At 50.3% G+C, this 13,217-nt stretch overlaps 1 protein-coding gene across 3 annotated transcripts in view; it reads right to left on the bottom strand.

Annotated features, from left to right (window-relative positions):
- The window catches only part of Trabd2b (TraB domain containing 2B), a 199,255-nt gene that overhangs the window by 17,711 nt on the left and 168,327 nt on the right, over window positions 1-13,217 (bottom strand). For all 3 annotated transcript variants that reach the window (XM_052177008.1, XM_052177009.1, XM_052177007.1), the window contains exons 3-4: window positions 12,183-12,329; window positions 5,930-6,104 (exon numbers count right to left, since the gene is read on the bottom strand). In XM_052177008.1, coding sequence (XP_052032968.1) covers window positions 5,930-6,104; window positions 12,183-12,329 — 322 coding nt within the window. The remainder of the gene's footprint in view (window positions 1-5,929; window positions 6,105-12,182; window positions 12,330-13,217) is intronic.

The raw sequence follows: 13,217 nt of genomic DNA, 5'->3' as shown, positions 1-13,217 counted from the left end.
CCCACTGCTGGTACCTATCATTGGAGGGTGACTCAGGGTAACTCAGGGTGAGGTAGAAGCCCCAGAGGCTTTGGCCAGCTGGTCCTGAGGACTTGGTGACCACATTTCTTTATCTAAAATCATTTACAGGCATCTAATATATGCTAGGCTGTGGAGGCCAAGAAGAGTCAGAGATGGCCCTCTTCCTTCTGGTGCCAGATGACCACAGACATAGGCAATGACTGCTAGGTCTGTCCAGGGTAGTCTAGGGTGGGATTTGTAATGGACTTCATGATTGCAGGTCCCAGCTGTGACTGGGACAATCACTCTTTGTAACACCAGGTTCTTTCCTGAGGTTCAGTATCTCAGGGTCTAGTGCCTCCTGTTGGCTAGAGACATATTTTGGGACAGAGGCTCCTCCTGTCTGTGGTGGCTTGAATAGGTATGGCCCTTGTGTTTGAATGCTTGGCCCACAGAAAGTAGCACTATTAGGAGGCATGGCCTTGTTGGAGGAAGTCTGCCACTGAGGGGGAGGGGGTTGAGGTTTTCTATACTCAGGCTACGTCTAGTGACACAGTCTTCTTCTGTGGTCTTCAGATCAAGATGTAGAACTCTCAGCTGACTCCAGTACCTTATCTGCCTGTTATCTTCCATGTTTCCCACCATGATGTTAATGGACTAAACCACTGAAACTACAAGCCACCACCAACTCAATGTTTTCCTTTATAAGAGTTGCTGTGATCATGGTGTCCCTTCACAACAATAAAACTCTAAGACTCTGCCCTGAGCTTCACTGTTACTTAACACCAATCTTAACTCTTGAGAGTTCCATGCAGGGCTTCAGAGTTTTTCTATCTCCTCATCTGGTGTGAAATGAGCCCTGTCCTTGGAGGATGGCTGGCTTGGAGGAACCAGGGGTCCTGGAGTAGTAGTGGACGTACAAGGTTATACTGACAGGCTCTTTAAGCTGTGTCTGGCATTGAGCCACTCACGTGCTACTCACGGACTCTCAGGCCACTTACAGAGGGGACTCGGAGACAGAGAAATGAAGGCACTGACCCTCCAGAGCTACCTCTCAGGGGAAATCTGGGGTGTCCTATAGTTTCAAGGGCCACACTCTATCACTTTCCTCTCTTGGTTTCCTGGCATTATCCAGCTCAGCCCAGAGCTGGGATTCTCAGGTCTTCTACTGACAGCACAGCCCTGGAGACAACTTGAGGGACATGACCCACAGTTTCTATTGACTTGTCCTATTCAAGGGAAGGCTAACTAGGCACAAACCAGAAGGGGGTATTGTTCTGCCTGTCAGGATGCTCTGGGTTGAATGGGAATGGCTCTGGCCAAGGATGGTAGGCATTGCAAAGATGGCCACTCTAGATGCATGTGTGGTGTGGTGACAGGGCTCTTTTTTTTAGCACCATTGGGAATTCTGAGGCACTTCTGGAAGGTGTAGCCTCATGTTTGTGTTGGGAAGCAGGGCAAACATGGGTGCTGTGGGTGAGGGGAAGAAACTACTGGGAGTGCAGCCTCTATTCCAGACTGGCTGTCTGTGGACCATCTGTGAGCTCCGAGAGGCTTCTGTCCTAAAGGTGGTGAGTAGAGAGGCAGGTGGGATGCAGGGAAGGAGGGTCTTGTCTTGAGGACTATGTGGATGATGAGAAAAACCGGAGGGTCTCCAGACATGCGTAAGGGACATGTCAACCAGCTCCCACCTTCTCTAGGAAATCTCCAAGTCAACCTCTGCCAACAAGCATGGGAGGTAGGTTGCAGGGAGGACCCAATGCCTCGCCTCTTGTGAGTCCTTTGTGCAGAGGGCGTGGAATGGACTCTGGGAAGACTACAGGAATATCTCAGAAGGCAAGCTGTTTCCATGTCCCCAAGCTCTGTTTCCCTTTCTCACACTCATGGCCCTGAGTTAACTCTTGCTGTGGCTTCCTTCTCTCACAGATTTTTTCCTCACCACTCGCTACCCCTCCCCCAAGAAACCCTGCCTAGCATTAAGTCCCCGCCTCCTGCCTCAGCCTGTGTGGCTTCTCACTGGGACCTCGGACTCTCTTTCTAGTGAGTTCTCAGGCCTTTTATTGTTACTGCAGTCTCACCTTCCCAAAGGTAGATGCAGTGTTGCTAGAGCCCCTAATTCCTGCCATGGGAGCAGAGACTTAGGCTCTGGCTCTCATGTTCTTGGGGAAACACAGGAGTGGCAGGCACTTCTGCTATGCATACCTCAGCGGCATCACATTCATCCATCCATGTATTCATTCAACAAGGGAGAAATGAGCATTGTAAGTTCAGGGGGGTGCAACGTGAGCTGAGACAGGACAGCGTTCCAGCAGAGTGTGAGAACAAAGTTCCAGGACACTGTGGAAGCTTAGGATGGAGGGTTCAAGCATCAGGTGGGTTTTGGGGGAGCCTGAAGTTTAAATCTTTACCACTAATGTCTTCCTGCCTCAGGCCCATAAGTGTGATTCTGAATGTCATTCAGAAGCCTGAAGGCTGAGTGTCCTGGATGTCACAATACTCAGAGCAATAGATTCTTGTCTCCGACTCTGCCTGCCTTCTGTCTGGACTTTGCTTCCCGTGGGGAAGTTGGTGGCTGCCCTGGAAAGCATGTCCACGTTCTGCAAGGCTCCACACTACTCCCAAATCTCCAAGAACAATTGAAGCAAACCATGCTGGAGCGTTGGAATGCTATGAGGCTAGAGAGCCAGGATACTGCAACCAGGCAATTAGAGCAATAGAATGCTGAGGTCCAAGGGCTGTGAAGTGCCAGAAGCTGGAGTTTTATTCACACTATTATTATGCTAGGGACACAGAACCAGACAGCTTCCAACTGCTAGAGTTGGAAATGAATGGGCCCCAGAGGTTACCTGTTTCCCCACCCCACAACCTGCTGGTGACTCATGCTTCTAGTTCAGCTCCTCCAGTTCCTGAATCATGCATTTTATTATTGAAAAAAATGCTACAAGATCCTTGGATGGCTGAACAAATAAACAGGCCGAGAAAATCTTTTTTCCTAGAACGAAGGCTAATGTTGCCATTTCCTCCTAGGTCTAAGCCTCCTGCCTCCCCCGCCCTGCCCTGGGACTGAATGGAATATACTCACTTCTGTATGATTTGGTTCACAGTGTCTTTGTATAAAATTTGACAGGTTGAGACTGTGGCCCTGCCATGGTATCCTTCACATGCATGGGGATGGTCGCTAAGCAGGTAAACACAGAAGGCAGCTGGGGACCGTGTCCATCTTTAAATTCTAGTTGTTGTGTGCTGCTAGAGGAATCCTAACAACCTGCAACTTGACAGGGTTGTGGGCCTTCGTCGCTAGCAGGGGAGGCACTGCAGGACAGGCACCTGCTAGACTCTCGGTCCCCAGCAGACATTATGGACCGGTCAGGACTCACTCATGCTGGGCTCTGGTGTGCGTTTTAGAGCACCACACCCTCGGCACCTGATAGCAATCAATCACAAATGGCTCAAGAGTTAGATCTCCCCTAACTTCCTGTTCCAGCTTCTCTTGCGTTCATATCAAATGCTTTCCCCTCTTCAAACCAGGGGCCCTTTGTCTTCCTTCTCAACTCCACCTTCCAGCTGAAAGCGAGGACTTGGTTGAAAGTCATCAGCTAGCTGCTCATACACACTTTAGCCAAGGACTGACCCTCTTCTGCCTGGAGAGCAACTCTCTGTCCTTCCTCTATTCCTTCCTTTATTCCTCTTTTGGAATCTCTCTTTCTATGGCGGCTCCAGCCATCTCACTTAAATAAGGCTTTCAAAAGGCCACAGAAGTTGCCTTGAACTTGGCACCCCGTCCCTCACCTCTTTGACTGTGCCAAACTATTTCCCATATAAAAGCAATGCAGACGGATGTGGGGCTGAACACAGCTACCAGATTTTAATGCTGCCAAGTAAGGACTTTGAGATCCCTCCCTGCTGCTATGCCTAACAAGTTACCCCTCCCCCAGGATGCTTTGATTTGAAAGAGAGCTTGAGTGCTTTGTTGTGCCCAGTGGGCATGGAGTATCGCTGAGGTCAGTGTTCTGCACCTTTAGGTTCTCAGCTTCCTCAGCCATAGGAGAGAGCTGGCGAGAAGGACCACCAGGCTCTGGGTAACCTTACACATGCATCTCCAGGGCCTGTTCGTGAGGGGCATCCTGCTCTCTCACTGGCCTCCCTCAGTGACTGTGCTCTCTGGAGGCTCCTTCAAATCTGAGTAACTAGGGAGCTAGGGGACTCCAGTGGCTGCCGTTCTGCATTCACTTAAGGCCACTTAGTACAGAACGCACTGCCTAGAGGCAGCTGGTGGTGACTGAGAGAAAAGGTGCTAAGGGGTCACTTCTTTGCACAAGTCACACCAGGGACCCTGGAGATATTTGGCAGGAAAGAGAATGATACTCCCATCTGCATGTATGTAGGTTCTGCTCTTGTGGGTTCCTTCAGGAGACCCCTTCAGATCCCCTGGGAGACCTCACCTGTCCCTTACACCCGTGTCTGTATTCTAGATAGCCTGTAACCAAGACAGTTCAAGTCAAAGCCAGCTTCTGTTTAAGTGAGTAAACTGAGGTCATAAGAGGGGAGAAGACTTGCTGGAGGCCACAGTGAACCATACAATAGCCATGGAGGGGCCAGAGCTCTTTCTGTGCAGTTTCTATGGCTTCTTGAGCTGTTTTCAAAGGGCCTGCATCCATGTCTGAGACCCTCCTACGAGCCTCACTTTGATGGGAATTCAGAAGTGGGAAGAACAGCTTGGATAAATATACTCCCAACTCTTAACCTCAACAACCTTGGAGCTGAACGGGGGCAGGGGAGGTTCAGAGTTAGACCGTGGACAGCTCCATTTATAGTCTGAATGTCCATTGAGGCCCTTGTGGATTGGACTGACTGCTTGGCCTGGAGGGTGTGGGTAAAGGCCGTGGGAGAGAGGCAGAGCAGTGGACTGATGAGCATGATCATGGACTTATAAGATGCTATCTTGAGTGGACTGATAAGCTGCTATCTTGTTTGTTTGAGATGGGGCTTGCTATATATATATCCCTGGCTTTTAACTTACTAGGCGGACTAGGCTGGCGTCAGAGATCTGCCTGCCTCTGTGTCCGGAGGGCTTGGATTACGGGTGCACATCATCATACCCAGCTGTAAGCTATTTTTAAATTTTCACAGAACACAGGTGGATTCCACAAATTTAAGTGGAAAGAAGTAAATGGTTATTGCAAATCACTGAACCCAAGCTGACTAACACAGAACTTGCATACAATCCTGGCCCCGATGTAGCCACTGGAGACATCCAGAGAAAAGCAGGAAGGGTAAGGAGGAACAAAGAAATAAGGGGTCCAAGGAACCCTGTGTAGGTAGATCCCTTTGCAGGAGGAGAAAGATCCCCAGAAACATTTAGTTCATGCCCCGTGTTGCCGTGGTGATGCTGATAGTGATGATCATGATGGCAGCTGCCATTCTGGATCTGGTTGTTTAACTATCACCCCTCCTTACAACTACACTGTACCGTGGATACTTCAGAGTCATCAGATCGTTAATGCTGTTAGTCCTTCCCAGTAACAGAAGAGAAAACTGAATCCTTGAGAAAGTACCAGCTCAGGTAACATGACACATGGCCCGGTTGGAGTTGGAGTTACAACTGAGGGCTGTCTCCCTTCCTCACTCAGGAGGCCACAAGACCCTTGTGATTAGCTCTGGTTCTAGGTTGAGTGGGTCCAGGCTAGGATGGGCACTGAAAGATTGTTTGGGGCTCACGTATGTCCACCTGGCACTTGAAGGAGCCGTGAAAATTAACCTGGACTGAGCAGGGGGTCCTTCCCTTGCCAAGGGAGATGCTATGAGAGAACACATGGTCAGAAGCTGGGGAAGCACTAGGGTCCTAGCTCTGCTACTGGCTACCACGTGGCTTTCATACCCTCTTCTGGGCCTCAGTTTTTCCCTTGACAAGGAGAGGTCAGAGCCAAACCTGCTCCGAAGGCGAAGAAGCAGATCTTGTCCTGGTTTTCCTGCAGCAGTGCCATGACCCTCTTTCCCATGCGTTCATTCCTCTTGTAGATAAGCTCCTGCCGGAAGTAGCTGTCAATTTCCTGGGCTGTCACCTGCTCATGAGGTGGGAGGGTGGTGTTGATGAAGTTGGGTAGCTGCAATGGTGAGAAAGAACCACCTTTAGGTCTTGATGGAGCAGGGTGCATGTCAGATAAAGCCCAGGCAGGGCTGGTGACTTACCTTTCTGAAGCCCTAGAGCATGCTCTCTGTTTCCTGTTTATCATCAACCCTCATACCCTCAAAGATGAGCATTGTTACAGTGGGACATGTGAAGCAAGCCTGAGACGTGTGTGATCACAACCAGTGTATGGTGGAGCTCAGCTGTATGACAAGATACTAAGACTTACTTACACCCAGGTCTGCCTAGTATTTCCCTGGAGGTTGGGGCCCAGGGTGTTGGGGCCATGTTGGGTTCCTTATGTCCTTCTTTCGACTCTGAATCTAGCACGAACTGAACAAGGAACCCAGTTAAAGCACGAGGGTGAGGATGACAGCTATGGCAAGAAGGCCACAGGGCTTTGGATTTAGTTCTGATGCTGGATATACCGAACAAGCCCCTCCCTCCACTTTGCTGAGCCCTGACTCCTTTGTAGGAAGGCCTGATGGGAGGGATTAAATGAGATGAGGGCCACTTAGCACCCTGCTCTACAGAGATGAACAGTGCAGAACTTTCAGATTTTCCTATGTCTGAGCCACTGTCTGACCATTTGTCTTCAAACCTCCAGAAACTTCTTGAACACTATCCCAGGATCACAGATCCTCCCAGATCGGGATACTTGTGAGATAAGCTGCCTAGGCATAGTCATCTTTACAGTTCTGGGGCCTTTTCCCTCTCTACTGCATCGCTTTCCACACAGCCCAAGGCCTGGCAACAGCTCTGTAGATGTGCTCTAGGCAGAGGGATCCCTAGGTTAAAGTATGTCATTCAAGTCCCCAGGGCCTGCTACAAGGACGATGCCTCAGGGGTCGGACTTGAATGTAAGACTGCACTGCCACTTCTGGGTTGTTGTGTTCTTGTTGTCTCCTCTGTCTGGCCCGGAAGGTAGGTCCAGCCATGCTTGCACCATCTCCTTCAATATGTGCATGACGCTGCTGTGGAGAGTTAGGCAGAGAATCAAAGCACACTGACTTTACTCCCCATCCTCCCATGCTGTAGTATCCTCCAAGCTCCTGCTCATAGGACGTTCCTTACTGTTACCTAGCCAAGCACAAATCACAAAATACCAGTCCTGACTAAAAGATGAGGGGAGATTGTACCCAAAGACACCAACTTCCTCAAGATCTTGGTCCCCCACAAGAGCCAGGTTTTTTTTTTATGGTTTTTTACCCAAGCACATGGCTTTTTACAGCCACAGAGGAGCTGTCAACATCCTTTCTGAGAAAGATGGGGGAGTCAACAACGCCTGAACCCTGAGGGCTTGTGAGGAGGGCAGGACACCTGCCTCTGCTCTGCTGGCCGAGGACCAGTGGGAGAAATGGGTAGTAAGAGTACCTGCGCCATACGCTCCTTTGTCAGCAGGAACCACTGCTCTGGGATGGAGAAGGAAGTGATGTGATTGTCTCAGTGCGAGTAGTGCTCAATGCGTACGTGTACACAGCAGCCCTGCTCACGCCTAGGCCAGTACAGAGCTGGCACCAGAGACTGCTTGCTTGGCAGATAGACAAAAGAAGGAATGGAGTTCTTATCCTCCTCCACACCGGAAGGGATGACTGGCAGCCCTGATGAAATAGGTCACACTTGACTTGATGCAATTCCAGGACATGCTAAAGATTTTTGAGTCAGGGTGGAGAACAGACAAATCATGACTAGAAGGACTACTTCTGGAAACACACCTCTCGAAGGCTTCTCTCCATTTATGGGGTCTGGGAGAGGATAGGAGGCCAAGCTTTACTACACCTTAGTGTTTGTTAAGTCAGTGAACAAGTGGATGGATGGGCCGGATGAGTGGCAGTTGAGGACGAGTGCTGATGAGCATAGATCCTGCAGCCACACAGCCAGCGCAGCTGGGGTTGTATCTTTCGTTGACTGGTGCGCTCTAGGTCATGTGCTCTCTCTGAGTCCCGCATTCTTCATTGGTGATAGGGTGACATACATGACTTTTGCATGGATTCAATAAGACCAGCTTTGGAAGATGCTAGCACCATAAGGCACTGTGAAAATATTGGTATATCTATATCTATATCTATCTATCCATCCCCCCCCCCCCACTAAATGTATAATGATACCCTGCATTGCCACCTTCCTGAGTGATGTTATGGTTACCAGTGAAGGGTAGTCTACAGGGATGACAGACGGTCATTAGAACTATCAGAGAGAAGTGAAGGAAGTGGATCTGATCCCCTTCTTTCTCCCATGGATCATGGGCTCTGTGAGCAGGTACCTCTCCTTCCTGCTCTGCTTCCTGCCCACAGGTGCGTCTGCATGAGGGATTCCCCAGGGGGACTTAAGCTATTTATAAGAACCAGAAAAAAAAAGTGAGACTTCAAAACCATGAGGAAGTAGGACTGGATACTCAGCTTCCCCTGGGCTTCCCAGCCACTGTCTAGCGCTCTCTGTGAGTCTCATGATGATGGGCTTTGGCCCCATGCCAAGGATGGGGCCTGGGTTCGGGCCAGGGCTGGGGGAGAAGCAAATTAATGATGTCATTAGACTTGTCTGGGGCCTTAAATCTCCCATGACAAGTTTAAGTGGAGGGCATATGATAACATTTCGAATAGATCATGGAATGTCCCTAGAGCCTGAGAGAGATTGGTGTGTGATGGGGTGACAAAGACACGGGCTAGGCAGGGCTGGGGTGAAGGGATTCATGGGGGAGGGATTCAGTGTAGGCTCCCCTGACCTGTGGCTAGAGATGGCCAAGGGCCCAGGCCTGTTGATGATACTCAACTACCCACTTGCCTGTACCCGTCTACCCAGCAGATACCCTCTGAGAGCCTCCCTAGGTCCTGCCCTATGTCAGGCTAGGGGCCACCTCAGCACCCATTGCAGCCTCCCATGAGACTTCCAGGTCTGTGGAGGAGTCAGCCACTCTTGTAAGAACACCATGGGATATGCAGTGGGAGAGGGCAGGGTGGGAAGCAGGGTTCACAGAGGGGCCTGGAAGTGTGAGGGTGTGGTCTGTTTCATCTCCATCAGCCCAGGTTCATGGTTGGGGAAGACTGCTGACTCCTGTCAATTATCTTGACTCTGAGTAATAATAATACTTTACTGTCTACCATTTGAATAAAACATATATATGGCTACTGTGCCCCTCAGGGGTCTGGGGACCACAGGCTTCTCAGGGAGGACTTCTTGTGGCCCTCCCATCATGAATGCCAGTGACCTGCAGCTGCAGCATCAGGGAGCACTCACTGTTGAGGATGGGGATGGAGGAGTGAGGAGGTATACAGTTAGGAGGTAAGGGGCACTGGGCTTCAGGCCCTGTTCCATCCTGGCCCCCAAAGGCTACTTTATCAATCTCACCCCCGCAGCAGGGGCATGTCTCTGACTGCAGTGCTCTCTGACTTACACTCCAGGGCTTCCATTCCTTATGGCATTCTCACCCTGTATTTGTTCTCTGCTATGCAAACCACGCCCTCTGGAGACGCCAGCCAGCTCCTCACCTGGGAGGCTCCACAAGCAAGCTTAGGTCCTACTTTGTGATTGTCCTGAAGCCTTCCTGACTGCAACAGGGTGACAAGCCCCAAAGCTTTTAGACCTTGAGCCTGTGAAGCCTCTGGCTGCTGATAGAGCTTTGCATAGAATGATGTGCAAGGGTAGGGTCCAAGCCCACCACCCTGGCTTTCTGCACAGTGGAGCAGGTTTTCTGAGCACTCCATATACAGCCTTGACTATGATTCACATCTGGATGGGCCACTTGCATTGCTGGGGGACATGGCTACTGGCTACTGCCATCAGAGATCATCAGTGTTTCTGAGCACAGGAAAACTGACCAGCCCCCGATCTTACTCCGTGCCTGCCCCTCTCCTGCAGCTTAGAGTAGGCCATAGGCCTTGTCCTGTTCACCCCTTCTTCCTCAGCCCAGACACATCATAGCCAGTCATTCAACTTGCTACCAAGACCTCTCCGCTGTGGAGCAGCACCTCCCAAACCTTGCCCCTAGTGGATTTAGGATGAGGCTCACCAGAAGTGGGGCCCTGGTAAGAGTCCCATCAGTTCACAGTGTGGGCCTCTCCTCCCTCCTCCTCCACCTGGAGACTAGAGTCCTCAGACCTGGAGCCTTCCACAGTAAGGGCTGGGCTCCTTCCTTCTTCCATCCTCTAAGCTTCTCTAAGTACATGATGTACCTCAGTGTTGTGCGTGACAGTCACTCGCTGGCAGGCACTCTACAACAGGCGCCAAGTGGTCTCCAGAGCAGTGGGGACCAAGGGATGAGCAGCTCAACCCTGCCCTCAGGGAGCCTGTGTCTGGGTTTGGATGGCAAGCGCAGACAGAACATTGTGGCCCCAGCCTGGCTGGCCTCCAACCAGAACCCTCCCCATTGCCTCTCCTCTGGGTCTCTGGCTTGCTTGCACACTGTGCTCACAGCTGCAACATTCCTCCTTTGTCTGTGGCCAATGTAGGTTTTTCTGTGGCCTCGGACTTTGTAGGAATCTTTCCTTATTGCCCCAGCCCCAGCTGCAGTCCCCTATAAATGAACATTGGGTTATAGCTGCAGCTCTTCTGTCTCCAGAGCAAGGGTCTCTATAGGAGACAATGATACTCTATATGAGACAATGTCTCCCAGTCTCCTTGTGAGAGGGTACGTTCTATGAGAGTTTTCTTCTCTGTCTTCCTACCATATCCCTTTGAGCACTGTGCCCACAGATTTTCCAACTGTTTCATTTGTTTGGCAAATATTTACAGAGCTCTTCTTTAGGCTGGGGTCTGCTCTTGCCAGAGGGAATATATGACTTAATGATAGACCCAAATCCTGCCCTCAAGGAGCTTCTGTTCTAGCAGGAAGGGCCAGACAGTAAGTAATCACTAATGAAAGTATGTTGTGTTAGATGGTCTTCCAGAACATGGGAGGAAAGCGGGACATAATAAAGTAATAAGAGTTTTTTTTTTTTTAAGGTGGGGGAGAGAGGGAGGTTCAGGCTACAGTTCTGACAGAGTGGATGGAGCTAGTCTTATGGAGTTGGTGATCTCTGAAGATGGAGGAGAGTGTTCTGTGGTGACACCTGGCAGAAGCATCTGTGCTGAGGGAAGAGTTGGTGAGAGGCAGAAGCACACCCCTGGGCTCTTGGGATGACATGTGGACTTTGCTCCTGGTGTGTATAAAGGAGATGGGGTCGGGAGCAGGGACAGAACAGGAGCAACACTCCAGGCTACTACAGAGGCTGGCTTGCTTCACTCTGAGAAAATGGGAGCTGTAAGGGTCCGAAACAAGGAACAAGACCTCCTTTGACTAATCCAAGCTTCTGAGTGGATGAACATCAAAATACTACACACAACAGAGGAAACCTTGGGGGAAATTGTGGTGCCTCAGGAGATATCTGATTCCATCCAGGGGACTGGGAAGGTTTTTCAGAGTAGGCAACTTTAATTCATCATCAAGTTGGATGAATTCAGGGGAGGAAGAACCTGGATAAAGGCTCAGAGGTATTGAAAAACAAGCTCTAAATTCTACAGGCCTGGGGTGTTGGTGGGGGTGGGGGTACAGGCTGTAACAAGGCCACCAGAGGGCACATCTTAGGGGACCTTGTATTCTGTGTGAGGTGTCCTGGAATTTGTTGGAGATCAATGAGGAGGCACGGTAAAGTTTTGGCAGGGTCAAGCTAAACTCAACCCTTTGGGACCCTACTTGGGGTCTTGTTAGCCTGTCTGTATTCTTTGCTCTAGGATTTGAATCAAGGCAGAAGTTTCTGAGATAGAATCAAGGCCAAGTTCATAGTAGCTGGGTATACACCCTTCTGCAGGCCTGAACTTCTGGTTCAAATTGCCGTTCTTGATATTTTAACAGTAAGCTGTACATCTTTAAATGAGTCTCTTGCCTTCTCTAAGCCTCAGTTTCCCCTCTATAAAGGAGACAACAGTAGCTCCTGTTTATTATAACTGGAAAGAGGCTGGTCTATGCCCACCACGCAGTAGGTATCTGATAAGTGCCAGGTGGGAACCTGTGGGCCTGTCTCCAGGTCTTTGCGGCTGTTAGTGCAGAGGCCATCAGGGCAGGAGGAGAGGAGGGCCTCACCTGGGATGTGTCATGGTTGAAGATGACTGCATTGAGGTCCCCGCAGTTGTAGTGCTTGATGAGGTCCTCTGTGGTGTAGGGTGCCTGCAGGCTCCCAGCCCGCACACTTTCGTGCTGCAGCAGAGTCTGGTTCAGGGCAAACAGCACCTGGCCAAGGAGAGAGAAGGGCATCAGGGCTGTGCTCATGGACGGGCTGGCCTCTGGGGCCAGCCTTCCACCCTCTGAACCTTGGGGCTACAGGTGTGAACTAGAAGGCATAGGCACAGCAAACCATCTGAGTTTGGAGTTTGGGGTGAGTCTTCCTCTTGACTCCTTTGCTTAGAAGTGTTCTAGGACAAGCAAACGCAGTTTATAATTAAGAGTACCCTCAAGTGAGGTCAAGCAGCAACCAAAACAAAACCCCAGTTTAATACCAAGGCTCAGAAGGTCTGGAAGGTCTCAGGAGCTGGATCCCTGGAGCCCATCCTCCCATGCGTTCAGCAGATGCACCCTCTAGCTCTGTTCTCTGGGCCACTGGCTCCAGAGATGCCATTTCCAGGCACCAGAGTCTCTTAGAATACTATACAGAATGTTTCCCAGGCACCCAGGCACTTTCCACGCAGCTTCTGGCATTTGAAGGTTCCCACAGAACACAGAGGTCTTATACACAAGCCCTGGGAGGCTATCTGCTTCAACTTCCACATTTTATTTTGTTTATTTGAGACAGGTTCTTATTACGTAGTCTCAGTTGCCTTGAACTCACAATTCTGTCTTACCACCCAAGTGTTGGGTTTATAGGCACAGACCTAGCCAACAACCCCAATTTTAGATGGGGAAATTGAGGCCCAAGGCATGGAAGACACTTTACCCACATGGCTTGAGCTGGAGTGTGCATCCGAAGATCCTGATATGCCAGACTCGTTTTGCCAACCAAGGGACTTTGTTGATCCCACACATTCTGATGCTGAACCTGCTTCAGCCAATAGGACAATGGCTGTAAGCATTACAAAAGAAGGCCTGAGAGGCTCCTGGATGTTGAGGCTGTCTCCCTTCATA

This window comes from Apodemus sylvaticus, chromosome 3 (assembly GCF_947179515.1).
Source record: "Apodemus sylvaticus chromosome 3, mApoSyl1.1, whole genome shotgun sequence".
NCBI lineage: Eukaryota > Metazoa > Chordata > Mammalia > Rodentia > Muridae > Apodemus > Apodemus sylvaticus.
This window is presented reverse-complemented; position numbering and strand designations above follow the sequence as displayed.